This window comes from Mustela lutreola, chromosome 4 (genome assembly GCF_030435805.1).
Source record: "Mustela lutreola isolate mMusLut2 chromosome 4, mMusLut2.pri, whole genome shotgun sequence".
Taxonomy (NCBI): Eukaryota; Metazoa; Chordata; class Mammalia; order Carnivora; family Mustelidae; genus Mustela; species Mustela lutreola.
Window position 1 is genome coordinate 135,682,620 of NC_081293.1, and position 26,701 is coordinate 135,709,320.

The following is a 26,701-nucleotide window of genomic DNA, read 5'->3' on the forward strand; positions in this document are numbered from 1 at the left end:
AGGCCATCTGGCCAGTTGCTGGGAATACAGAAAGGCCAGAGGGAGGCCGGGAGAAGGCCACACTAAGAGAAGGCCGGGATGGGGAGGGAGCCATGTTGGCACAGGGCCCAAGTCTTCTAAAGCAGCCTTAGAGCAGCTGCTAACGCCTGCAAATGTTAGCCAGCTCCCCACTTTCCCAGGCTCACTCTCTACCTTACTGGTAAACAGTAAAAGCCGCTCAGTTTCTGGTTACCTCTACTAAAGGGGCTGCGTGAGCAGAAGCAACTATAGCCATGGTTCCAATTTAAGACTTTTATTTTTTTCATGCCCAACGAGCCTGAGTGGTTGATGCTTGCCACTCCCCTTCCTGCCATGGAGCCCCCAACCCTTCACAAGAGGAGCGTGTCCTGGCAGGGCTGAGTGCAGAGGGCATCTAGGCTTTGGCAGCTGCCTTGTAATGGGCCAGAGTGCGGGCCGAAGGGTCAGTAGCGTTGATCCATCTTGGCATCCAGTAATGGGTCAGCCAGTCGGCCCGGCCGGGGTAGTGGCGCTCAAAGATCTGACGGTAGTAATAGCCTTCTTTGGTTTTTGGAGTATTGAAGGGAAACTTTTGGGCTGCTGCTGCCATCATTGCATCATCAACCTGGAAGAGCATCAAAACAAAATGGTTTTTTAGACGGCATAGAAACCCTTATATTGAACGTGGCTTCATGGCAACAACCAAACTATGAAAAGGCACGACTGTAGTTGCCCGAGACCCTTTGAATCACCCTTCACTTAGAAAATGCTAAAATACCAGAATATACACAGCTGCAGTGACTTTTAAAGAACATTTTTGTGAGTGTCTATAACAGAGGGTAGCTCTGAGTTTTATTCTTTCATGCCTATTAATGTCTGACCCGCAGCAGGCACGCAATGATGTGGTAAATGAAGGTCAGTGATAACGGGTAAGTCTCTCGCTCTTTCAATTCTAGATGTTACTACATAATCCTTCATGCTATCTAAATCTTATGAAATTTTACAAAAGCATTGTTTACCGAGAATTTCTCCAACACACAAAACATTTAAACTAAACACAAAATGAACAGCGATTACAATTCTATTTCCACATTGTCCTCTTCCAGACAATATATATATATTTTTTAAAGATTGTATTTATTTATTTGATAGTCAGAGATTACAAGTAGGCAGAGAGGCAGGCAGGGAGAGAGGAAGAAACGGGCTCCCCGCCGAGCAGAGAGCCTGATGTGGGGCTCAATCCCAGGGCCCTGAGACCATGACCTGAGTTGAAGGCAGAGGCTTTAACCCACTGAGCCACCCAGGCACCCCCAGACAATATTTTTAAAGACATTATACCTGGTGTTCAATATAGTCCTGTAAAATCCTAAACCAGGAATTCTTAACTGAGGTTATTCCATCACTGAAGGCTTCTTTTGGCCGCCAGAGAATGTCTTTAGGTATCAGATTGGAGTCCTCAAAGGTCTCTCTCAGGAGATGTTTTTCTATCCCATTCTGACATGAAAACAAAGGAATGTTAGTAAAAGTTCCAAATATATTTGATATCAATGGAGAGTTTTTTATCTTGGATTGATTCACCTACCTTAGGAATCCTCATATCTGGTGGCAGAGACAAATAATAGGAAGAAAATCGATGATCCAGGAAAGGGACTCTCAATTCAAGGCTTAAAGGAAAAAAGAAAATCTAAATCAAAACGGAGAGTTAATGCCTGCCTGTTCAGATTGTCCTTGAGAGTTTCTTGGCAATTCAACCAGCCTCTAAGTAATGTTAAGACGATAAAGTCATTTTTGCAGTCCTCCTGATTATCCTACACTACTGTGTGAACCCAAAAATCTTCATTCAAAATGGGATGCTTACTATCTAGGGAGTGAGGCAAACTGACAGAAATTTGACTTTCCCTTCTACAAACAACTAAGTGCACATCTCAAAAAGCAGAAAAAGGCAAGAATCATGAGTGACCAGATCACTGAGAATGTACTTTTCCTGTACCTTCCTGCCTCAGCATCTTTTATAGGTGAGCCCATCTCTCATCTTACTAAAAACAGTAAGAATTCAAAATTGTTGACTACTAAATAACTAGTTTTCATACAACATTAAATATAAACCACTGATCTACAGTGTTTCATCGAAGGCTGCATTAGGTTTCCTGAATCCTGGCGACTCTGGGTAAGACAAATGGATATGATAATAACCACGGATTCAGTTCATTCCCCACACCGTATTTTATTATTTCCCAACCTCAGTGTGATTTGTGATTTCGTAGAAGCAACTAAGACATTTGATGTCAGTTTTCTATCATGTACAGTACGAGTTTTGAATTCTCCAACATGACTAGCTAAAAAGCGACAGCTTTAGGCATCCAGAAATGGTCTCATAGAAACCTGCTGGAATCCAATCAGCCCTCTTGGATCCTGACCGCCCTGTGACCACCCAGCATCCAAACAGTTGTTGGAAACACTTGCTTCATGGGGGTGTGTAATTTTTACTTCTCTTAAAAAGGCTTAGAAAGAGCTGCATCTGCCTTCCCTCTCCATTCCAATGGCTGTGTTTATTGGCAGAAAGTCTGTCTAAACCTACAGTCCCCTCATCAGAAACACAGTAACACTCTGAATGAGAAGAGCTTCATTTTCTCTGAAAAGTCCTACTTTGCAACATATAACCAACTGAAAGAAATAATCAGCCACCGAGCTGTTTGATTTTTAAGGCTAACTTTACGACTGCTTCTTAGCTACTGAGTTACCCGTGGGCAGCAGTGGTGCGGTCTGCCCGGAGCACATCGAACAAGTAGAGTTCCTTCAGAAGCCTCTCACTCTCCTCCTCGGCTTTTTCAGGAGAAGGAGCCTGTTTGACAAACAAGCAGGTGAAGTTACAAATACACCAACAGCTTGGCTTTGTGCTCACGGAACAGCCTGTGTTTCTCTCTCTTTCCCACATTTCTGCTCTAAGCACGGTAAGACAAAAAGCTACACAAGGTCTGGGGAAGGGAGTCCCTGCTTGCTACACCAGGCCTCCCTTCACACCAAACGGTTGATGTCAGGCAATGAAACGGACACTGTGGGCAATAACCATGCTGCCGCACGATAGTAACAAATAGCAGAACTGTGATTCTCACGCTCAACCTGTCCCCAAGAATGCAGATTATTTCTCCCCTGACAAAGCAGACAGGATCTGGTTTCCTCATCTACATCACAAGACACTCAAGTGTTAGGGCTACAGTGACAAGAGAGGACAGCAAGCAAACAGTTCACTTTTCCTAGCCTCGCACCAATATCTCTCCAAGTCAGAATGCTTACCTTGTGGAAATATATGTAACCCTGCGTCAGCTCATCTGAGCCTTCCCCGGAGAAGATCACCACGCTATCTGTGTTCTTCCGAATGTACTTGGAAACTAAGTACATACCTTGGAAGAGAGAGAGAAATTGTTCACATCAATGTAACTCTCCACCAAAAATGCTTTCTCTTTGGCTTATGGAAGCTACTGAGTTTTTCTTAAACTCTGTATTTATATACTGGCTTCCAAAATAACGACTTTTTATCTATAAGCCATTTTAATGTACCTAATGTAGAAGTTGTACTGCTGCCATGAAATAGCCCAAAACCATTCTAGATTTGCATTTGTTCTTAAGTACTTTGTTTTAAACTATTGTTTAAAATAATCTTTTAACCCTTATACCTTTTTTTCTTTTTTTTAGTATTAAAAATGTTTTTGAGGGGCACCTGGGTGGCTCAGTTGGTTAAGCGACTGCCTTCAGCTTGGGTCATGATCCTGGAGTCCTGGGATCGGGGCCTACATCGGGCTCCCTGCTTAGCGGTGAGTCGGCTTCGCCCTCTGACCTCTTCCCTTTCATGCGCGCATGGGCTCTCTCTCATTCTCGCTCTCAACTAAATAAAATCTTTAGAAAAAAAATTTTTTTAATACCTTACCTACTGAAGCACGAACGGTCGTAATATCGTAAGTTTCCAAAGAAAATATGACTTCATCCAAGACCTGAATGCCTTCCTCAGAATTAAAGAGGACTTCATGGTGTTCACTCCCAATGTGATTTGCCACCTGATTATTTAAGAAACATCCATATACTTGTGACTTAAAAGAACTGCCTTTGAGAAGGAAACATGACAGTAGATCACAACACAGTAAGTTAACAATAGTGAAAAACAAACCAGGCAAAATAGGAGGCAATGACTCTCCAGGCCACCGCATACAAGGTTCCCCAGTCAGGTTTCCTGGCCTCCTCCAGTCTCTGCCACGACTCAGCTAAGAGGCAGACAGCCCATCAGCTCTTCCCACTCCAACACTTCCACCTAACTGTCCAGAGTACTGCACGGTTAGTGTGCCCTACACCCCTAAGAGACCCCCCCCCTTTCTCTCTAGTCTGACAGGGCCCCGCTATAACCTTGGCCCTCACTGGCCCTCCAGTAATGTTTTATATTACATTCAGGATATTATTCCTAAAGGAAATGCCACCACCCCCCTTTTTTTCTTTGGTTATTTTGGATTCTTTCAGCATTGATCAGCTTGCTTTGAGACTGCATTCTAGCTCTTTCTCCTCCATTCTACATAAGCTCTTCCAGACTAGGCAAAGGTCTCCTAAACACTAAATATGTATGTACAAGGTCCCCCCTGCCCATAATCCTAACACACAATGCTTTATTAAAAAACAAAACAAAAAAACAGCTAACATTTACAGGGTACTCACTACATGCTGTGTTCTATCCTATGCAGTTTAGACGAATTACATCATTTTCACCACAAAAATATCCCACAGTAGTTACTATTACTCCCATTACACAAATGGTGGAAGTAGGATTTGAAACCAGTGGTCAGGCTCCACAGCGTGCAGTCCTAACCACTATACCATGCCATTATGTTCAAGAAGAATTATTATCGTTAGGTTTTTATGAGGCCTGCATGGGCCTTGGTAGAATTTTATCTAGAGGACAGCGTGCAACACTGTTGATATTCAACAGGCATTTCATTCCATTTTAATATATTTAAATTTAAAATAATTTCTTGAGTCAATACAAGAGCAGAAGCACAGAATCATTAATTATGGGCCTGATTGTTATGCTAACACGTCTGTCTGAATTACATAATGGGCAGAGGCAGTGTCTTACCTTTCTAGCAGCCAGTAAATCAGTACTGTCTTCCATGCCAATTGCAAATGTCTGGAGAGGGTACTGAACGTGGGCCTCTTTTAGCTGCTTTAACAGGGTGGCGGCAACCAAACTGGAATCTAAGCCCCCTGTGAGCGAGACCGGAAGTACACGGGTTACCTGCCTTGTGGAAGAGGAGCAGGTAGGATTTACAATCCTGTGAAGCCCCAGGACGAGAGTTTTGCCATTTAAAATCCCCAAGTTTTATAAACTGAAAATCAACTTTAATCAAAGAAAACAATCTAATATATATAACCCGAGATAATGGTTGCAGTAATTGAATTGGTTAAAAAAAAAAAAAATCACTAGACACGATTCTGAAGAATGTTTATTAGCTCGCTCATCCCAGTAATTGTAATGTAAGCAGATGTTGCTATATTAGTGTGAATATCAAATGCAGCTTATGGAAAACATTTTCATCCTCTGATGGAGAGAAAGATTAAATCCTCGATATTCTATCGTCAAAACCTCAGGGATGGCAACAAGCCATTTACTTAAATACGCATTCAGTATAGTTAGGCATTTTAACAGCCTTCACCTGATAAAAGGCAGCCAATCCTTCGGTCTGTCATCAAGCGTTTCTTGATGGCATTGTCAAAAAGGATCCGCAGGTTGTTCTTCACGGTTTCTATCTCAAAACCTACAATCACATAAAGTAAGCAAATGGTTCCAGAAAATCTTGGGCTGAATTATTTACTGAAACGAGGTACACACTCATCTCTCTATCATGATGACATGTGCTCAACTGGAGACTTTGCCAAAGCCCAGTGCGCCACATCCACATGAAACATGTGACCTGTTCTAGTATCATTTCCAGTGGGCGTTTGCTCTAGTACCTGGGAACAGCTTCTCCACGTTGTCGTAGAGGGCATGCAGAGGCTCTTCTCTACAGTGATGGTATTTGACCATTTCCACGGAGGCCACTTTGCCATTGGGCTTTAAATCCAAAACTTCATAGTGTCCCGGGAGAAAAGGCTCCACTTTTAAAAAAGGAGCTGTGGAGTGCTTCAGGTTAACAAGGCCTACAAATTCCAAAAAAGAATTTTACTCATGCTACAATTCACACTAACTCTCACAGAAATTACTGTCCTCTAAATTCCTACTTCCCTTTTTCGTACAAACACATGTCTATTATATCAGCAAAACAGGGGAAAATTAACCCAATGTTACTATCTACTTACAAGAGAGGTCACAATGGTACAGAGATATTGAGCAAGGCTACACTGATTTCCAGTATTTCAGAGCAATAGGAAAATCTCCAATGTTCCCTTTCTTCTCCCTCGCTGAAATTTCAGATCAAGAAAATCTATTTTCTATAATAAATTAAGTATGAAAACAAAAGATACACTAAGCAAGGAGAGGGACTTGAAATTATTCATTTTATGATATCCTGGCTGTCATTTCTTTGAGGTATTTTAAGAAAACAGCTGTGGTTCCTGGACCTTTGACAAGCAAATAAATCCAGTATGAGGTACTTTAAAGTTGGACATTAAGTCAGGCATCTACCCCTTTACTAGTTATTATATACTGTGTATTAACAGTATAATTAAATTTCCTCAATAAGTTTTCACAGTGAGTAACCAAATTGACACCACCACGATCTTTGATACAAAATCGATGTTCTGTTGTAAGAAGAACAGCCTATCAAATACTCATTATGATTTACAATTTGAGTGCGTCAGCCCAGTAATCTGTCATACTGAATTCAAAGACCAGACTGGACCCAGATCCCATCACTAGCCAGCAGACTGCAACAGAGCCATACAACCCTTATGGGAGGTGAGGAGTTAATTAAAAAGTTTTAACCAGGGAATACCATGAACAGATTAGTTTTAGATACATTATTCTAAAAGCAATGACAAATAGTCGCTTGAAAACCTCTGGACTGCCCACCACGGGAATTGCAAATAGGATCTAGAGGGAAACACAAAACCAGAGCAATAATGAAAACCTACAGAAAAATTCTCTAATTACCTTTAGCTTCTGAACACACGGCCAAAAATCCATCTTCCGTCATGGCTTTAAACAAAGGCCTGACTCCGTAAGTATCTCTGCCCAGGAACACTTTCTTAGTGGCAGTATCCAATAAAATGAATGCAAACACCCCATCCAACATACTAACTGTTTGCTCAATTCCTCCTTTGTCATATAGATGAAGGATTATCTCACCATCCACTTTGGTCTGGTATTCAAATTCAAAATGTTGTTGCAGCTTTGAAAAACAGCAGCAAAAGCAACATGTTAGAATCTGTGTGCACTCACAAATAGTTTTTCACTGCAAAGTTGGTTCAGTATTTCTACGTTCTAGAAGCATGCACTTCAGTGATTTAGAAGAATCATGGCATTACCAAAATATAACTTGTTTGAAGTCACAATTCTGCAAATTCTTTGTAACATAAAGCTAAACCCGTGAAAATTTTAGTTACATTCTGATGAAGGCAATGCATCTCAAGAGTCATGCATGGACAGATAGAAAGTCACCTTAGATATGTGCTATGTCTGTAATACATACATATTTATATGTAAGTTGAAGCAAGTAGATTGCCCCCAGTTGCCATGACACTAAAAATGTGTGCTTCCACACTGTAATACTTTGACTTTGGAACAGAGTATCAACTAAGGTTGTTCTAGTTCAGTCTCCAATACCTGCCTATGAAAATGGAAAGAAAAAGGACAAATGGCCATCTGGGTGGCTCAGTAGGTTAAGCATCTGCCTTTGGCCTGGGGTCCTGGGATGGAGCCCCATGTTAGGTTCCCTGCTAAGCAGGAAATCTGATTCTCCCTCTCCCTGGCTCCTCCTCTACTTGTGCGTGCTCTCTTTCTCTCTCCCTCTCTGTCAAATAAGTAAGTAAAATCTTTTTTTTTTTTAAAGGACAAACATAGTCTGTATGATCCCCAGCAAATAGATGATTCCATCATAATGATAAAGACACATGATCTAAACAAACCTGCTGGCCCCCAGGGGATGACTGTGATATTCAGTCCTCCTACCACTGCAGTGGCATTAAAGCTACTTCTCACTGAGAGACAAAATGACAGGGGCACGTTAGAAGCCCACATGCCCCAAAGGCACAGCAAAGTGACGGTCACGATCACACCGAGTGCACAGGGAGAGGGTTTGATTACAGGACACTCGGACCCTGTGGCTCTCCATCACCACTGCAAACCGTGAGGGTGAAGTCCTTGGAGTTGCTCTTTCTGTGAACTTACTATTTTTGGCTGACAGTGGAGAGAGAAGAGGTTCACATTAACAAAATAAGGTGGAAATCCTAGGTACATTTTGATATTTAAAACATATTTCTAAAATGTTGGTCTACATATGTTTGTCTACATATGACCTATAAACATGCTTCACAATTAAACATACTCTAGGATTTGTGAAACTGTCTCTGGGCACTCACAGAATGACCCCCAAAATGGGCTTTGGCTGCCTCCAGGGACTACAGAGCCACTTCCTGTTGCCCTCCCCCTACTCTGAAAGACTCTCAGGGGAGACCCTGGCACTAGCAGGTGGGGCTTGGAAAGCAGTCTTCTGCGGACCCTTCTGGGCTTAGGCATCTGAAGGATGAGTATACCCTAAAGCAGTCAGTGATTTTGGTGAGCAACGTCTTCCCTCAATCTATCCCACCACTGCCACCAAGTCAGCACTGCTCCTGAGCTAAACCCTGCAGGGAAGTTATTGCTTAATGACTCCCAGGTACCGCCATAACCCAACCCAGCATTCTCACGTATATGGTACTAACTTGGCTTAGTAAGAAAGAAGTCTTTTTTTTTTTTTTAGTAAGAAAGAAGTCTTAATTGTTCCTTCCTGCACTCTCACTGCTGTGAAATCCATTCTTACTTTTCTTGCTCACCATTTCATCTCTATGCACCTAGAAAAATGATGCCTGTGTATAATATGCTCTTAAGAAATGTATGAAAGGAATCTGCTGAGTTAACTATAAAAACTTCTCTAATGAGAAGCCTATTAAGAGCAGAGTATTCTGGGCGCCTGGGTGGCTCAGTTGGTTAAGCAACTATCTTCAGCTCAGGTCATGATCCTGGGGTCCCGGGATCAAGTCTCACATCGGGCTCCCTGCTCAGTGGGGAGTCTGCTTTTCCCTCTAACCCTCCCACCTCTCGTGCTCTCTCTCTAATAAGTAAATAAAATCTTAAAAAAAAAAAAAAAGTAGATTATTCCTATAAGCAGACAATAATGGCAAAAGCCATTGTCCAGAGATAAAAACATCCAAAGGGTGACTAGAATGTAAATCCTTATTTGTGAATGATTGACATGACATAACAAAACTCAAAAAATACCAAGAAACAGTGTGAATGATGTCTGGCTTCAAACAAAACAAAGCAACTATAAAGATGTTCTTGGCAGAGGTGTTTGGGTGGCTCAGTGGGTTAAGCATCTAGACTCTTAATTTCCACTCAGGTTGTAATGTCAGGGTTGGGAGATCAAGCCTCATGTGGGGTTCCTTGCTGGGCAAGGAATCTGCTTAAGATTCTCTCTCTCCCTCTGCCCTTCCTCTACTCTCCCTTGCCAAAAAAATAAAAAATTTTAAAAAAAAAAGAAATTCTTGGCCAACTCGCAGTAATTTAGTATGAACTGAGTATGAAATGATATTATTGATTCTTAGGTATTGGTGTTAGGTAGAGGAATGCCCTAATTTTGAAAAGATAAGTGCTTATATATTTAGGAGTAAAGTATCACAATATCTGTAGCATACTAACATGATTCAGCCAAAAAATTAATGCCTAGGTGTATATACAGAAAGAGAAAAATAAGTCAAATAGGACAAAACATTAATAGTTATACAATCTAGGTTCTTACTTTTGGGGTTTTTTGTTTTTAATATATGTTTGAAATTCTCAAAAATAAAAGCTGGGGAGGAGGGTGGCAAACAAAACAATTACTTGTAAATTTAAATTTAAAAGATGTATGAAACACTAGCCAAATAATTCCAGATTGGAAAGCTCTTAGCCAATGTGGCTTCCTGGGATCAGAATTTCCCCTCTCTTACCACTCTCATCCTGAGTAAGCTTTCCCCAGATTAGACAGCTGTTCCAATTTTAATGCTGCTAGAAAATCACTTCCCACACTGTTTCCTCTGGCCACCCTTCTGTCTTGCCGTTCTATTTAAGTGCAGTATGCAGACGTAATAAATATCATTGAGGGCAGCCTCATATAAAAGCTACAAGGATGATGACCTCTCAACTACTGAACTCTATACCTGCCCTAAAATCCTCCTGTCTCACAGCTCTTAGAATGATATTCTAACTCTTTACCAAGTCCTGCTTGATCGGGTCCTGTCCACCCTCACCCCACCTTACCCCTTGTTCACATCTGACTATCCCAGGACTGCTTCCTTCCTCAGACTTCTATACATGCTATTCCCTCTGCATGAGAAGTTCCTCCCAGCCCCCCTAGTTGATCATGGTGCATCAGGTATCGGTTCAGGTGGCAGTTCCTCCAGAGGTCTTCTCTGATCACTGGATCTCCCCTATCATCCATATTTTCAGTCATAGGTACAGGGATTTATATATATATATTTATATATTTCAGTCATAGGTACAGGGATTTTTTTTCTTTGCTTTGTAATGGAATAAGCTCCATCAGAGTGCAGAACTACCTCTCATTCCTACTATTGTATCCCCAGCACCAAACATGGGCTCTGATTAATATTCAAATTCATTATAGGAAAAAAAAGTGCTGAGAGTTAAAAAATTGTAATCCTCATTTGTGTGTGTGTGTGTCCAACTCATTTGACCTCTTGGGTCTCAGTGCATCATCCTTATAATTGGAGCAAATGAGATAATGAACACGGAAATTGTTGGAGAAGTAAAAAGCTTTACATGAAGTACAAAAAAGTTATAACCATCTAGCTCTGAGGTTTAATCACATTCAAATACCTTCTGGTTTTGTTTTATTTACCTTCTTGTGGTTGTAGATTTCACCGTTGTAACAGAGCCACAGATAAGGATATTTCTTTACTCGAATTGGCTGCATTCCAAACAGCTGGTCAACCACTGCCAACCGATGAAATCCAAAGCAGCAATTGGTATATCCATTAACATTCTCAAAACGAAATGCATCTGGACCCCTGTGTGCAATCTTCATAGCGCTCAGGCACTGCACAGAAAGGCAGTCATCACTGCCAAAGAGGGCCCAAATCCCACACATGGTGCAATGGGGCTATGGGCTTTCTATGGAGAAAAGAGCAGGCCAGTTAAATATTCAATACCCAATCCAAGTCTGTAGTAAATCTTGATTCCAAAAACTGGTATCAACCACTTCAAAGAATGACATTTAAACTATCTCGTCTACAGCAATTTTCCATTAGGTTGGCAGGCACAGAGGAGTTGAGAATGATTTAATTTTCATACAAGTATTCAGAAAAGACGCATGATCTTTCCATCCAGCAGTAGCAGTCTGGCACCCCGTCAATGCCTGCATCTCTCTCACCTTGGGATTGGCCAGCTAGAGCTTGGGGGAGCGAGGCCACACTTGAGGTTTAAACTTCCTAAGGTCAGATACATACGCGGGCTGGCTCCAACCTAGTGAGAGATCCCCGTCCCACTCTCTCCATCTCAGAACCTCAGAAGCCCTCAAAAATCCAAGATACTCCCCAAATTACTAATACAGTCCCCTCTCGGGTCTCTTTGACAATTAAACGTCCTGTCTTTACCTATACCAACTGCACATCGAGTCTAGCGGGTAAAAAAGATCATACATATTGCTCAAGTGTTATGTTAAGATATACAACCATTATAAGCATTTCACAACTTCTTGCTTACCTCTAAGTGATTTACTCAAACGTGATGAAAGAAATTCTAAAGAGAAAAAAGAAAGGCATGTCTGATATCAGATATCTTGGCTGCATAACAAAAAGCATTTTAAGTTGACAGAAATACGTAATGTTCACCATCCAAATGTCCTAAATGACACAAATGTTCTCAAGTATTTTGTATTAAAGTTGTCTTGGTTCATAGGAAAGCAAAGCAGGTAGGACACAAACACACCAACATCTCTGAAAAACAATGTGGCAATCCCTATAGGCCAAAAAGCAAACAATTCCTACGGACATTTCCTTGCAATTTCATATTCTCAACTGTGAAATAAAGGGCCATTTTATTTGGCTGCTGCCAACTCAAAACAGTTATTTTACCAAAATATCTCACACTTAGAAACTTATTTGGGTATCTTTACTGCAAATTTGCAGCAAACCTAATTTGGGACAAAAATTCTCGAGAAAATATATACATACATTCAAGTTACATCAGTCACTTTAGGCAATCCTCTCAGGGCGTTTGCATCTAAATGAACCAAAGCTTTGTTTAGCTTTCTAATGAGACCACATCAAACTAACAAAAATTAATAGTGACTCAAACAACTTGGAAATGTTCTATGCAGTCCCTTCCATGCACTTTGCCAAATAGGCTCTAATAAGACATTTGAGAAATTCACTTAGATTTAAGTGAGATGACTACTGATAAGTCATGTATCTTTTCCTCTATACCAGTTAAAAATGGGCTGAGAAATTGCTTTGAAAATCACAAGAGGTCATTAGTGAATCATTTACCAGTCTTCCTAATGCCACTTAGCGAATCCCATTATTAAACCTGCATAAGGAACACACACTAAGCACTAAAACAGAGGGGAAAGAAGGGAAACACACATTAGTGAAGCACACTTACCTTTCCCAGCAGGAAAAAGCACATTAAAACTACTACCTATTTTTGTTGGACTTGGGCTTACTTGCAAAGGTCCTATTTACAATGTTTTTTCCTACTGCTATTACCTGTTCCCTGTAATTTTCTGCACTTCCTCATAAACTTTTAGAACAGTGCCGTCCAGAAATGTAAGCCAATATGGAATTGTAAAAATACCAGTAGGCCCAATAAAAAAGTAAAGAGAAAAAGGGAAGACAACTTTAAATATATTTTAACACAATGCACCAAAAAAGGTATTTCAATATAATCAGTATAACAAATTATTGACAAGATACTTTACATCGCCTTTTAAGTCGTCAACATCTGGTGTGTTTTACACTTACACACCTTAATTCGGGCGAGTCAGCATTTCAAGTTCTCCATAGTTACATGTGGACTGAATTGTACAGTGCTGCTTCCGTGCATTTGATTTCCATGCTGCTTACCAACTAAAAACTTCACCATATTGTTTTATTTTACATTAAGGTATCAGCAACCAACTCTTGCACAAGTTCAAGACTTAAGTTACTTTTAACTAATCTTACAGTAATGCGGCCCCAATCAATGAAAAAAAGAGTTATGAGTGCTTTTAAATTGTTAAGTCAAGGCACCCAGGACAATGGCCCATGATGGAATAGGCCAAGGACCCAGCAGAAAACGGTTTTTTTCGTCAAAATAGTAACATTAATCTGAAACCAGCCCTACAGAATGGATACCAATGAGAAAGAAATGTTAGTTCTTTTGCTTTTTTTCATACCGCTCCGCCCGTCGCCCTGAACAGATCGCTCCTAGGTGGGGTTGGTTCATCAAGTCACTTGTTGAGCCTTATAGTCTGGGGTAGGGGGACGGGGAAAGGAGAGGGGAGCCAAAAGGTGTGGGAAGCCAGAGGTGAGGGGCTAAGTGCAGACCCTTAGGCTTTGACCGACGCTGGGAGACCCGGACCAAGAGACTGCGCGAAACTCCAACTGAGCTCCAGCCACGTGCACCCTCTGGCGGGTCCACCGCAGAGCGCCCAGACTGCGAAAATTTCCACAGGCTTCCACGCAATATAATAATAATAATAATAATAAATTGTAAGAATTTATAGGGGCCAAAGTGGGCCGCAGCCCGGCCTCCCCTCCGTCTTTCACCTGATCCCTCCCTCCGAAGACCTAGATCCTAGTCTTTCCTCCCCGCTAGCTCCCAGGTGCGCAACAATCGGCCCCGCCCCCTTTACCCGCCGGAGCCGCAGCGCGGGCAGGCGCCTGCATCCGCTTCTGCCCTCCCGTGTGCAAGCGAGGCCGCAGCGTCACCTCCTCCTCTCTCCTCCAGGGCCGGCCCTCCAGGGGCGGCTCCGGGGCACGCTGGGAGGGCGCTGCGCTGGTCGCTAGAGCCTGGCTTACCTGGGCTCGGACGCAGAGAACAGCGAGGAGATGCCAGGTAGAAGCTGCAGAGGCGGGCCGGGCGGCGGGCTTCCTGTGACTTTATACGGGCCTCGCTCCTGTAATGCTTGCGGGAAGTTTCATCATGTCTGTGAGGACCAACCAGCGCGCAGGGGCGTGGCCCACAATGCCAGACCTTGGCTGGGCGGAGGAGGAGCGGGGACCAAGGAGGAAACTGCGTCTTTCCAGCTCCTTAAAGTGTTAGTGCACCTGCTGAAGGATAGCCTCAGAGGTCCAGCCAGGTGCCCCACTGACACCTAGGACCAGGACCTTACCTGCTGCCCTGACAATTAGGGGGTCTTCTGCACTTGGTTCTTTCTTGGGGAAATCATCACTAAATTGATTGCAGCAGCCCCTCTGCAGCAGATCTCCCTCATATCGTTAATTACAAAGTTTTTAGGCATCCAGGTATCAACTGCTTTTCTAAAGTTTATGGTATGCCACCTTGCTTTTACAAAAGACCCACATTAGTTAGTACCTGTTTTCGCTACCTGAAAGAAATCCAAAGAGGATTTTTTTTCTTTGGGGGAAAAGGCGAGAAGCGAAAATAGCGTTCAGCATTTAATTTGCAGCCAGCCAGGACAGCGGCACGGTGGATGGAACAGCAAGGACACCGAGGCGTTCCTTCCCTAGAGCTACACTCAGAGTCAAGGGGCCATAGCCTTGAGCAACGTCTATGGGCATCCGTGCTTTATCTGTTCATTTTGTGCATTCATTAGCAGGATGTGTCCTTTGGTATAAGAAAGGCCTAAGAGAGGTGATTTTGGGGTCTGAGAAAACTCAAATTTTCCATGTAAATTCATGATAACTGCTTCTTCATTTTATGTCATTTCGGCCTATCAAATGTTTTCCTAGGAATGCTCTACTTCGAGATAACAGGGAAACCTGTACTTTAGTTTCTCCTTAACTACTAAGAGAGCATCTGATACATAGATGTGGATAAAGAAATATCTGTTCTATTAATAAATAAGGGGGCAGATGGGAAGAGCTGGAAGGATATCTTTTTATTAACTACTATGTAGATTTCACTATGTCTTCTACCTCAGACATAATTTCTCCTTCCTCTGGACAGACAGCTCAGTGTATATTTTGTGTTGGATCATCGTTAGACTTGTGATGTGGTTATATTCTCCTTCTACTGGATTACCACCTTCCTGGTGACACCTGACTTCACCTTTGAGTCTCATCATCAGCTCAATGGATACCACTAGATAGATTCTCAAACCTGTATTCGGTTCAATTTGATTCCTCCTCCAATTTTGTCATTGACAAATGTCACTTTCTGGAAAGGATGGAATTCCAGTCTGAATTATACCACTAACTTCTTCTATGACCATGGGCATGTCCTATAACCTCTCTGGGTTTCCATCTTTGAAAGGAAGTTAGAGATTACTGGGGTCATTCCAGCACTGAAATTCTAAACACTAAAGTGATGAGCATTCTTTGGAGCCATAGCACCCAAGAAGAAAATTTTTTTTTCATTCCACACAACATCAATCTGTCTTTTTGAAACTCAAAATAACTTTGCAATCTGGATCTTTTTACATTACACCAGTTAGAATTATCCAAATTCACCCACCTGATACTTGGAGATCCAGGATGTGAAATTGGGTTTGCCTGGATCCACAAGATGTGCTCTTCTGCCTGTGGACTAGATTAACAAGAAAAGCTGGCTCATACCAGAGACACTGCGTCAAACCAGAGACAATGACAGAAGGGCAAGGAGCTCACATAGCCTCTCTTATTTTTGCTACACACGAATGACTTATATTCAGGATTAAATATACTTTTCCACATTTCATCCCCACTCCTATATTGGATCATTACCTTTCTCCTTTTTATTTCTTGCACTGAGAATTTGAAAGGGAAAACTCTCTATTTTAAAGGCATCATTGAACTGGTACCAGTATTGCCCTCAGATTTGTTATGCCGTATAGGGAAAGACTTGTCCTCAGAAGCCGTCTTTCTTTTTTTTCTTTTTTTTAGTGTAAGTTTTTATTTTAATTCCAGTTAGCTAACATACAGTGTTATTTCAGGTGTGTAATATAGTAATTCAACACTTCCCTGCATCACCCTATGCTCATTATGACCAGTGTACTCCTTAACCCCTAACATCTACTTACTCCATCCTCCCATCCACTTCCCCTCTGGTAACCATCAAATTGTTCTTTGGCCCAGTGAGGAGTATTAAGGAGGGCACGTATTGCATGGAGCATTGGGTGTTATACATAAACAATGAATCTTGGAACTCTACATCAAAAACTAATGATGTACTGTACGGTGATTAACGTAACATAATAAAAATAATAATTTTTAAAAGAATTTCTTTCTTGCTTTGTCTCTCCATCTCTCTAATTCTTTCCCTTGCTTCTTAAATTCCACATATAAGTGAAATCACATGGTATTTGTCTTTTTCTCTCAGCATAATACTCTCTAACTCCATCCATGTCATAGCAAATGGCAAGATGTCATTCTTTTTCATGGCTGAATAGTATTCCACTGTATACATACCACATCTTCCTTATCCATTCATCAGTCTATGGATAGTTGGGCTGCTTCCATATCTTGGCTATTATGAATAATGCTGCTTTAGACATAGGAGTGTGTGTATCCCTTTGAGTTCTTGTATTCTTTGGGTGAATACTCAGTAGCGCAATTGCTAGATCATAGAGTAGTTCTATTTTTAACTTGTTGAGGAATGTCCATACCGTTATCCACAGTAGCTGTACCAGTTTGCCTACTCACCAACAGTGTATGAGTGTTCCTTTTTCTCCATATCCTTGCCAACACCTGTTATTTCTTGTGTTGTTGATTTTAGCCATTCTGATAGGTGTGAAGTGGTATCTCGTTGTGGTTTTGATTTGCCTTTCCCTGATGATAAGTGATGATGAATACCTTTCCATGTGTCTTTTGGCCATCTTGATGTTTTCTTTGGAGAAACATCTTTTAATCTCTTCTGCCCATTTTTAATTGGATTATTTGGTTTTTGGGTGTTGAGTTGTGTAAGTTCTTTACATATTTGAGTACTAACCCCTTTAATGGCTACATCATTTGCAGATATCCTCTCTCATTCCATAGGTTGCTCTTGGTTTATTGCTTCCTTCACTGTGCAGAAGCTTTTCATTTTTATGTACTCCCAATAGTTTATTTTTGCTTTTGTTTCCCTTGCTTCAGGAGGCCTATCTTGAAAGAAGTTGCTATGGTCTATGTCAAAGAAATTACTACTGGTATTCTCTTCTAGGATTTTTATGGTTTCACATCTCATATTTAGGTCTTTAATCCATTTTCATTTTGTTTTTGTGTATGGTGTAAGAAAGTGGTCCAGGGCGCCTGGGTGGCTCAGTGGGTTAAGCCGCTGCCTTCGGCTCAGGTCATGATCTCAGCGTCCTGGGATCGAGTCCCGCATCGGGTTCTCTGCTCAGCACGGAGCCTGCTTGCCTCTCTCTCTCTCTCTCTCTCTGCCTGCCTCTCTGTCTACTTGTAATCTCTGTCAAATAAATAAATAAAATCTTTAAAAAAAAAAAAAAGAGAAAGTGTTCCAATTTCTTTCTTTTGCATGCTACTGTCCAGTTTTCCCAACACCATTTGTTGAGAAGACTGTACTTTCCCCATTGAATATTTTGTTTTGTTGAAGATTAATTGACCATATAGTTGTGAGTTTATTTCTGGATTTTCTGTTCTATTCTATTGATCTATGTGTCTATGTTTGTGCCAATACCATACTGTTTTAACTACTACAGCCTTGAAATATAACTTGAAGTCCAGAATTGTGATGCCTTCAGCTTTGCTTTTCTTTTTCAAGGTTGTTTTTGCTCTTTGGGATCTTCTGTGGTTCCACATAAATTTTAAGATTGAGGGACACCTGGGTGGCTCAGTCGGCTAAGCGGCTGCCTTCAGCTGTGGTCATGATTCCAGGGTCCTAGGCTCAAGCCTGACATCGGGCTTCCTGCTCAGTGGGGAGACTGCTTCTCCTTCTCCCTCTGCCTGCAGCTCTCCTGCTTGTGCTCACTCTCTTTCTCTCTCCATCAAGTAAATAAATAAAATCTTTTAAAAAAATTTAAGATTGTTTTAGTTCTGTGAAAAATGCTGTTGGTATTTTGATAGGGATTGCATTTAATGTGTAGATTGCTTTGGGTAGCATAGACTTTTTTTTTTTTTTAAGATTTTATTTATTTTATTTGACAGAGATCACAAGTAGGCAGATAGGCAGGCAGAGAGAGAGAGAGAGGAGGAAGCAGGCTCCCCGCTGAGCAGAGAGCCCAATGCGGGACTTGATCCCAGGACCCTGAGATCATGACCTGAGCCGAAGGCAGCGGCTTAACCCACTGAGCCACCCAGGCACCCCAGCCTAGCATAGACATTTTAACATCATTTGTTCTTCCAAACCATAAGCATGGAATATCTTCCCATTTTTTGTGTCATCTTTTATTTCTTTCATCAGTGTTTTATAGTTTTCTTAGTAGAGGTATTTCACTTCTTTGGTTAGGTTTAGTTCTAGGTATCTTATTATTTTAGTCCTAAGTACCAATTATAAATGGGATGGCCTTGGAAACCAATTTCTAAGGCCTAAAATTTCTTTATAAAATATAACCAAGTTGATACACAAAGCCAAAATATACTATTGATTCCTAAATATTTTTAAGTACAAGATTCCTTTTAGAATCACAGAAAAGTTTCTCTTGACCTGACCCCACAAGATCACGTTTTTAGTATTTCTTTGATAGTGAAAACGTAGCACCATAATTAAAAACAAAACAAAAGAAAAACAAAAACCCAACAAGATATCAAGACTTCATACCACCCTTAAATAAATTTGTATTTTATTAGACACATCAGCAACAAAATAAACTGATAAATCGTAAAATGTGTAAGACATACTGAGATCAGACTATAGTCAATGCTCATAGAGTGCAAGGAACATTCAGTATCTCCCTACAATAACTCCCAGCTAGATTACAGACTGTCTCGAATATAAATCTTACACAGAGCACGTACAGAACACTTAGTAGTTGATAGGCAAGAGCAAGATGGTAGATGACTAAGTTGTAAGGTTCTTTACTTCCCTAAAGTCTTTAGCAAATTGTGATTTTGCTGTACACTTATCTACCTAACAGGTCTGAAACCTGAGAACAACCTGGGAAAGGAGGTCTTCTATTTATATTTCACAAACATAAAACTAAGAATCCGAGAACTTGAAGAATTTAGCCAAACAGTCTGGATTAAATCACCAAGAACTGTGTTTTTATATACAGAGCCCAATTCCCTTTACCACCCTGTCTGTAATGGAAGACAGATAGTTGGTATGTTATCTAGTGTTGTTGGCTGTTCTATCTTCTACTCATACATCCAGAGCCACTCCATCCTTTCCCACTTCACTTTGTGTCCTGGCTCCCTTACCCCTCCTCTTCCCGTGGAAGTGAGAATTGTCAGGCTAGTTCTTCCCCTGACTTCTTTACTATAAAATTCTTCTCCTAAAGCCCATAGCTTCTGCCACTGGCTTTCATACCACCCTCTCCTCGGATTCCAGTAACTCTTACTTCCTCTTCCTCTTCAGGCCTATCTCTAGGGTACAAAACCACCTTGATTTTCCTTTATCCTGCCCACACTTCTGTGATTACTTTCAATTGGAGTGTGACATCTGCTTCCTTTCAGAACCCTACCCAATACGTTGATCTAGGATATAATGGAGGATGCCGTGGATTTAACTAGAGTAGAAAATGATTCATATCCTCTCTTAATTATTGGACACAAATGAGAACTAAATTATATTGGCCTATTTTCCCACATCTTACCCACCCCTGTATTGAAACATCATTCAAAGTAGCCTGGAAGCATTTAACATTTTTTTTTGACCTGAGTCACTGAGGAATCAAATAAAACCCTCCTCTGTCAAGTAAAAACTTTAGGCTAGTTCCCCATCCCAAAAGTTTAACTGACAGCACAAGATTGCACTTGTTCAGCCCTGAGAGCATTAATTAATTAATTAATTAATTAAATTCTTTTAAAGAACTACTAAATTGATTTTTCTCAATTGGTTCGTTTTTGGGTATTTTGTAGATGGATCCATTTTCAAGAATTAAAAAAATATGTAGTAATAAGACAACCACATAATGGTAGCTCTCTCCTTTTGTATTAATGGATTGAAAAAATGTACATAATAATAAAAAAGCTTCATCAATATTAAAACACCTTAAAACAAGGTTGCATTTTATTCAACCCAATATATCTTTGGTAAAGTGTTTGTTGAGGAGTTTGACATGTCTATTGTCTACAGAAAATGCTATAAAGCCATTCAGATTTGCCAACCCCTATCCTAACTCCAAAGCTACCCAGGAGCCGATGACTCTCACATTAGGGAACACTGAATTAGAGTTTCAACTATTTCACAAGCCCATCCCATCTCACCTTCCAAAATTTAAAATGCTTCTGGGGAATTTCCCTAAACATAAGAAGAATTATTAACAATAGAGCCACCTTTAGATAACAGTAACCAGAGCCACTGACCTTGCCACTAGACGTGACCTTGCCCATTCAAGGAGGAATTTAGGATGACACTACAGGTGAGCTCTCAAGGTACAGCATGGAGTCATAGGGAAACAAAAATGTAGCTGGAGCCTCCGTTTGATCTCTTGCCCTGTCCTGTAAATGTTAGCCTTGGGCCTTCTTAGCAGCCTATGATTCTATTTCTCTTTTGTTTGACCTATTTTTTTGTGATTTCTTTAAATCAGTTGTTGAAATGCAATTTGAAATAGGACCTCTGATCTTTACTTCTATATCCTTTACTTTTCTTCTAATTTCACAGAATTCCCCTGACACCTACATTTAAGTCTGCAGGTTAAATAGTAATATGGAAAATTCTAGAAACTCCAATTCCAGAAAAATTTTTCTATCATAATACTATTTGTCACTCTAGGATATGTTACTTAGCCTCAGGACAAGAAAAAAGGGAATATTAATATGGGCTTTGCGCATGTGTGTTTTGTAGAACCACAGATTTCGTAAAACTGGGAATTATCTATTCTTTCAACAAACATTTATATTGTCCCAAATAAGAAAAGACTGGTTTATAAAAAGGAATAAGGAAACACTGGCAAAGCTGGAAAAGTTCCACTGATTTAGAATCAGAATAATAATTGATTTAAAGAATAGAGTGCACTGAACATAGAAAACACTACTCAGAGTTGACCTTGCACAGCAGATGACATGTGAGCAGAGACTGATATTTAAGGTAATAATATTAACAGTCATTTACTGAGTACCTCCTAGTTGCGATGTATTTCATATAACTTTCTAATCTGTATACTAACCATGGAGAATAATTATTCTTCTTTTGACAGATAAAGAAGTGGCTCAAGAATATAAATTAAGATACCCAATACCACACAGTGTTGCCTCAAACTTGGCATGATGGCTTGAGAACTTCCATGCCTGCCCCAGAAGTTGCTCAGCAAGCCAACCAGGTAGAGGGAGTCCTTCCAAGAAATGGCAGTAAGATATGAAAGGTCCCAGTGTGTCCCTAAGGACAGCTAGAGAAAGTACAGTTGACCCTTGAACAACACTGGTTTGAACAATGTAGACTCACTTACACACAGATTTTCTTTACAATATAATTCTGTAAATATATTTTCTCTTCCTTGTGGTTTCATTGACATTTTCTTTTCTTGAGCTTACCTTAAGAATACAGTATATGACACATCTAACGTGCAAAATATGTGTTAATTGACTATCTTTGCTATTGGTAAGGTCAACAGTAGGCTATTAGTAGGTAAGTTTTGGTGGAGTTAAAAGTTATACCAAATTTTCCACTGTGTGGGGCAGTCAATGGTGTTCCTAAGGCCCATGTTGATTAATAGTCAACAGTACACAGAACAAGTGGAAAAAGCCAATGAAGGGGAAAATATTCCATTTTAAGAAGCAAGAGTAAATGGAGCAGTGCAGCCACAGGAAATGGACAGAATGTAAGCATTTAGAGGAAAAAGAGGACTCCTACTTTTAGGAGAGGAGAGAGAGAAAGAACGGTGTTGCGGTATAGGTAAGCCAGAGAGAAAATAAACAAGACAAATTAATTATATCTATGATAATACATAAGCACTATGGAAAAGAAAAGAAATTGGGGGGATTACAATTCTTAGAAGAATTTGTACTTATAGGCCTCTGTTTCCGCTAAGAAACGGAAGGAAGGCATTTTGTCTGTGGTACTGAAAGGTTTGGGATGTGGTGACAGTGAACTTTGAAATAATAGTCAAATACCAACAAAAGTTGTTGAGGGTGAAAAAAAAGGTTGGGCAAGATGGAGGTCCAGCACGGGAGGACACCATAAAAATGAATGTGACTGGGGCAATAAGGGAGAGCATATTCTCCAACCACATGAGGCAATCCAAGATTTGGGGTCAAGGCATGGAGGGGAATGGCTCTAGGCTCTACGTTGGCCAGCGCATGTATAGAACACAGATAAGCGGGCATGGGAACGTGTACCCTATGTGCCTTGGTGGGGACAGCCCTTTCAGTAAACTCTGTTATTGTTCAGTGCCCCTTCCTGGGGAGCATTTTACCATTTCTAGTCCACTGATAAGGGTTAGCCATATGACTTGCTATTGCCAGTGAAATGTGATCAGAAGTGACAGAAACTTAGGAGCCATCATAATGATTCACCATGTCCTCTTTCCCCTCTGCCAGGAGTCTGGCAGTGTTCCAGAGGCAGGCAACTCTGCCAAACCCAGGAAAAAACAAGTGGAGAAGGACTACAGCCTACCCATGATCCACATGTAGCTTTCTGGTTACAAATGTCTGCGATTTCAAGGTCATTTGTGACTGCAGCATAACCCAGTCTAACCTGACAAGCAAAGCTTGAATGTTTTAACTTGGAAGGGAAAGTAATAAAGTCAGAAGTTAGTTCATTTATAAAAGACTAACAGGGGCTAAACGATTAAAGATTTGATTGTATGCTAGGGAAGTCTAGGAATAGAAGAAATAGATTAACTGGATATTTTTATGGAAAAGAAATGTATAATTTTAAAGTGTAAAATAAAATAGTGAATGAAAGATTGCCTGTCCCAGATTCCTGAGCGCAATAGTCATTAAGGAAACTAAGGTCCTCCCCAAACATAATTCCCCTGTGCCTTACCAGGCTAGGTCCTGTCTAGTCAAGATGTTTAGTTATTAGATTAGAAACTAGCAGCCCTGGAATAAAAGCCCCCCCACCCAACTCCCGCCAAACAGAGTCAAACAGCAAGTCCTGAAGCTGGACCAAAACATCCACCCTTCTCCCAACATCTCTCCTACTACATTGCACCCCAGACCACTGGGGTCCTTGTTCTTAAATAGATAGAGGTGAATAGGGTTTTTAGCTGCCAAAAGTTGTGGGTAGAAACCAGATTTACCCCTTTTCCTTCTTGTGCAATTTATGCATACTGAGGTTGTTAGGACAGAAAATCATAGTTTAATTTTTTCATCAAACTAACAACGTATACAGAGCACCTACTGTATTTGGGGACATGGAGCTTACACTCACAATACAGAGGAACAGGGAAAATCAACAAGATTCCTCAGTGCAAAACATAGGTGAGGGTAAATAATTACTATGGAGAACAACAGAGCAGAGAAGGAAGAACATCCTACTGCAGCCCTGTTGTTGCATTATACCACATCACTCTGTAACCTCAGTCTTCTATTTGGTTTTCCCATTTAGTAAAATATTCTGAGCATCTCTCCAGGACGAAGCTGAACCAGAGTTCACGTTTCTTAGTTGAAGTTCCCCTGAAGAGAGTCATCCAGTATTCCCTAAGCCTTGTCAGATCTGCTCAACTCTCCCACCATATTCGGCCATTACTACTCTAAACAATGCCCACCAAAGGAGAAAGAGCTTGCTGGGTTCCAGCCATGAGCCCAGTTTCATAGCTGCTGAAGACTCATTACACTCTTACTCCAGTTTTGGCCACCATGAAAGGACCCAGCCTAATACTACAAAGCAAGATCTTTAACACCATAGTGGAGACCAGTGTTTCCCAGGAGGATGCAGGTGCAAATGGCATTTGCTACTGCATCTATAGCCCAGAATGCTGACAACAATAATTATTAACTATCGAGGCTGCTCTTATGGCCTGGAAGTAAGACCATTAAGAAACTAACACCTGATAAAAGCTACACAGAGACCATCCGGACTAACTGTAGCAGATCTAGAAATTACAGTTGTAGATGCTGTTCACTGAGGACACTTTGGGTCACCTTTTTTAAGTGACTTATTTTTATCTACTGCTAAGTATCCAAGCAAACACTGTGGCTTGGAAGTTGGACTCCAAGCGCAGCCCCCTACCCTCAGGAGTTGTGTCAGATTGAGCATATCTCAGCCATCAGGCCCCAGCACAGACAGAAAAAATGCATCTTCCCAGGGCATATTGTTGTAATCCACATTATCCATAGAAACAGAGATAAGGAAGGCTGAGAAGGGAAAATCAGGACAGGTAAATAATAGCCTTAAATCCAGGCTTACCTAGGAGGTCATCTCTAACCATTTGTGTTTCTGAACATAGTATGGAAAGGACTTGCTGTAGTGGGTTGAATGGTAGTGCTCAAAATATCTGCCTAAATCCCAGAACCTATGAATGTAACTTATTTGGGAAAGGGTCTTTGCAGATGTAAATTAAAGATCTCAACACAAATCATCCTGGATCATCCAGGTGGGCCTTCAATTCAATGGCAGATGTTCTTAAATAAGATAGGCAGGGAGAAACAGACGAGAAGGCCATGTGAAGACGGAGGCTGAGATGGCAGTTATAAAGCTACAACCCAAGGAACACCCAAAGACACCAGAAGATGGAAGAGGCAAGGAAGGATTCTCACCTAGAGACCTGAAGGGAGTTCGGTCTTGCCAACACCCTGATGTCAGATTTCTGGCCTCCAGAACTACAAGAGAATAACTTTCTGTTATTTTAAAGCATCCAGTTTGCGGTAATATATCAGCCTTAGAAATTAATATACTTGGCGACTCTCTTTAGCTTGACCCTACTCTTGATGTCTACCTGTAAGACAAGAAGCAGCCCAGGCAGCAACACCATTCTTAATCCTAAATTCCTCTGTAAGTATCTTGGCCTCTACTTCAGATGTGCTCCCTACCACATTCAAAGTAAGACATCTCCCTGCACCTCTGCTCACCCCACAACTACCCAAGTTTGGAGCAAAGTGCTGGATCATGAAAGACACTGTCCATATTCATGAACAACTCAACCAATTAGTCTCCAATCTTCCATTCTAACACATGCTCCAACTTGGCAAGACACCATTCACAACCGTCAATGCAATTATCTTCCCATCCAGTGCCCAGACATGTGCAGACAGGGTGAGTCAGCAGGTACCCTGCTGATGCACCCTCTACAGACACGGTGGTTCTTCCACCTGCTCACTCTCCATAGAAGTGGCACAGCAAATTGCTCTTTTCCTCCTACACAATAGCCATTTCCCTAAAAATTACCACTTCTCCCTCTAACTTTTCTCAGCTCTTCACTCCTTTTGACACACACCAGAGCTGAGCCCAACACCTGGTACATAGAAGACATGCAATAAATACTTGCTGATTGAATGGGAGCCAGATAGCTTAGAAGCATCCAGAAATTTATTCTAGAAACTAACACGTGCATGAAGGAATGCTTTAAAGACTTTCCCACTGGCACTGCTGCTGTAGCTGGCCTCCTAACACTCTGGACAACTCTCTTTAGCTTGACCTTACTCTTGATGCCTGTCACCTACTGATGATGAAAGCCTGTTTTGGACTCTTCCCATTGGGCACACAGGTATATATTAAAGCTTGCTTCCAGAAAACCCTTCCTGTCAAAGAAAGAGGAGTCTATGAGGTGAACAAGCAAAATTTAAGTACAGCCCCTACCTTCTGGCTAGCCTTCAACACCTTCTTTCTCCATTTGGCCTCACTGGTTACAGACCTAAGTTTCAAATCTCAGAACACTTGGCTTTGAACTAATGTTTGAACCAGCTTCTCCACCTAATGTTGTTTTCACTAGCTCTCATGCTATGCTTTGGGAGAGACAATCAGAGTAATGTAATCATACAGATCAAATATAGAATCCCAGCATCACCTTCAAGCTATGTGACCTTGAGTAAATCCCCCCTGATTCTTAGATCTTTCACCTGCCCAACAGAAAAAAGGTATGAAATTTGCAGTTTTGTTGCGAGGTTTAAAAATGCTGAGAGGGTTACAGAACTGGCATAATAGCTGAAACATAATAAAAGTTCAAAACACGTCAGCTATTGTTATTGTTGGACCTACCTCGATATTCATATTGCATATTACAGAAAGCAAGTTTTGCAAGAGGCTGGGCACTCTTGCCCACTATTCTAGACCTGGGGAGATGAACAGGACACCTAAGCTATCCCCAGATGTCCCTACAATTCCACCTCACTAGACCAGGGGTCGCAATAA

General features: G+C 41.1%; 1 protein-coding gene and 1 long non-coding RNA gene across 2 annotated transcripts; one reads left to right on the forward strand and one right to left on the reverse strand.

Annotated features, from left to right (window-relative positions):
* Positions 1 to 276: 276 nt before the first annotated feature.
* On the reverse strand, positions 277 to 14,331 carry ASNS (asparagine synthetase (glutamine-hydrolyzing)). The gene is made up of 13 exons (XM_059171198.1): positions 14,233 to 14,331; positions 11,936 to 11,971; positions 11,073 to 11,344; positions 7,127 to 7,364; positions 5,989 to 6,174; positions 5,691 to 5,792; positions 5,114 to 5,241; positions 3,923 to 4,049; positions 3,292 to 3,398; positions 2,739 to 2,839; positions 1,580 to 1,661; positions 1,336 to 1,491; positions 277 to 622 (listed from the first exon to the last, which is right to left on the reverse strand). Exons 3-13 carry the CDS (start codon positions 11,319 to 11,321, stop codon positions 413 to 415), a joined length of 1,686 nt encoding a protein of 561 aa, XP_059027181.1. The 5' UTR covers positions 11,322 to 11,344; positions 11,936 to 11,971; positions 14,233 to 14,331; the 3' UTR covers positions 277 to 412.
* On the forward strand, positions 14,075 to 26,565 carry LOC131829422 (uncharacterized). The gene is made up of 3 exons (XR_009352847.1): positions 14,075 to 14,269; positions 21,609 to 21,731; positions 23,960 to 26,565. It is a non-coding gene; the product is annotated as an uncharacterized LOC131829422 (long non-coding RNA).
* Positions 26,566 to 26,701: the final 136 nt, after the last annotated feature.

Coding starts and splice junctions, on each gene's coding strand:
- ASNS (XM_059171198.1), bottom strand. CDS start 11,321: ATGTGTGGGATTTGGGCCCTCTTTGGCAGTGATGACTGCCTTTCTGTG. Junction 7,365..11,072: donor AAATCTACAACCACAAGAAG/GTAAATAAAACA, acceptor TGTTTTTCAAAG/CTGCAACAACATTTTGAATT. Junction 1,662..2,738: donor CGCACCACTGCTGCCCACGG/GTAACTCAGTAG, acceptor TTTTCCTTTAAG/CCTTGAATTGAGAGTCCCTT.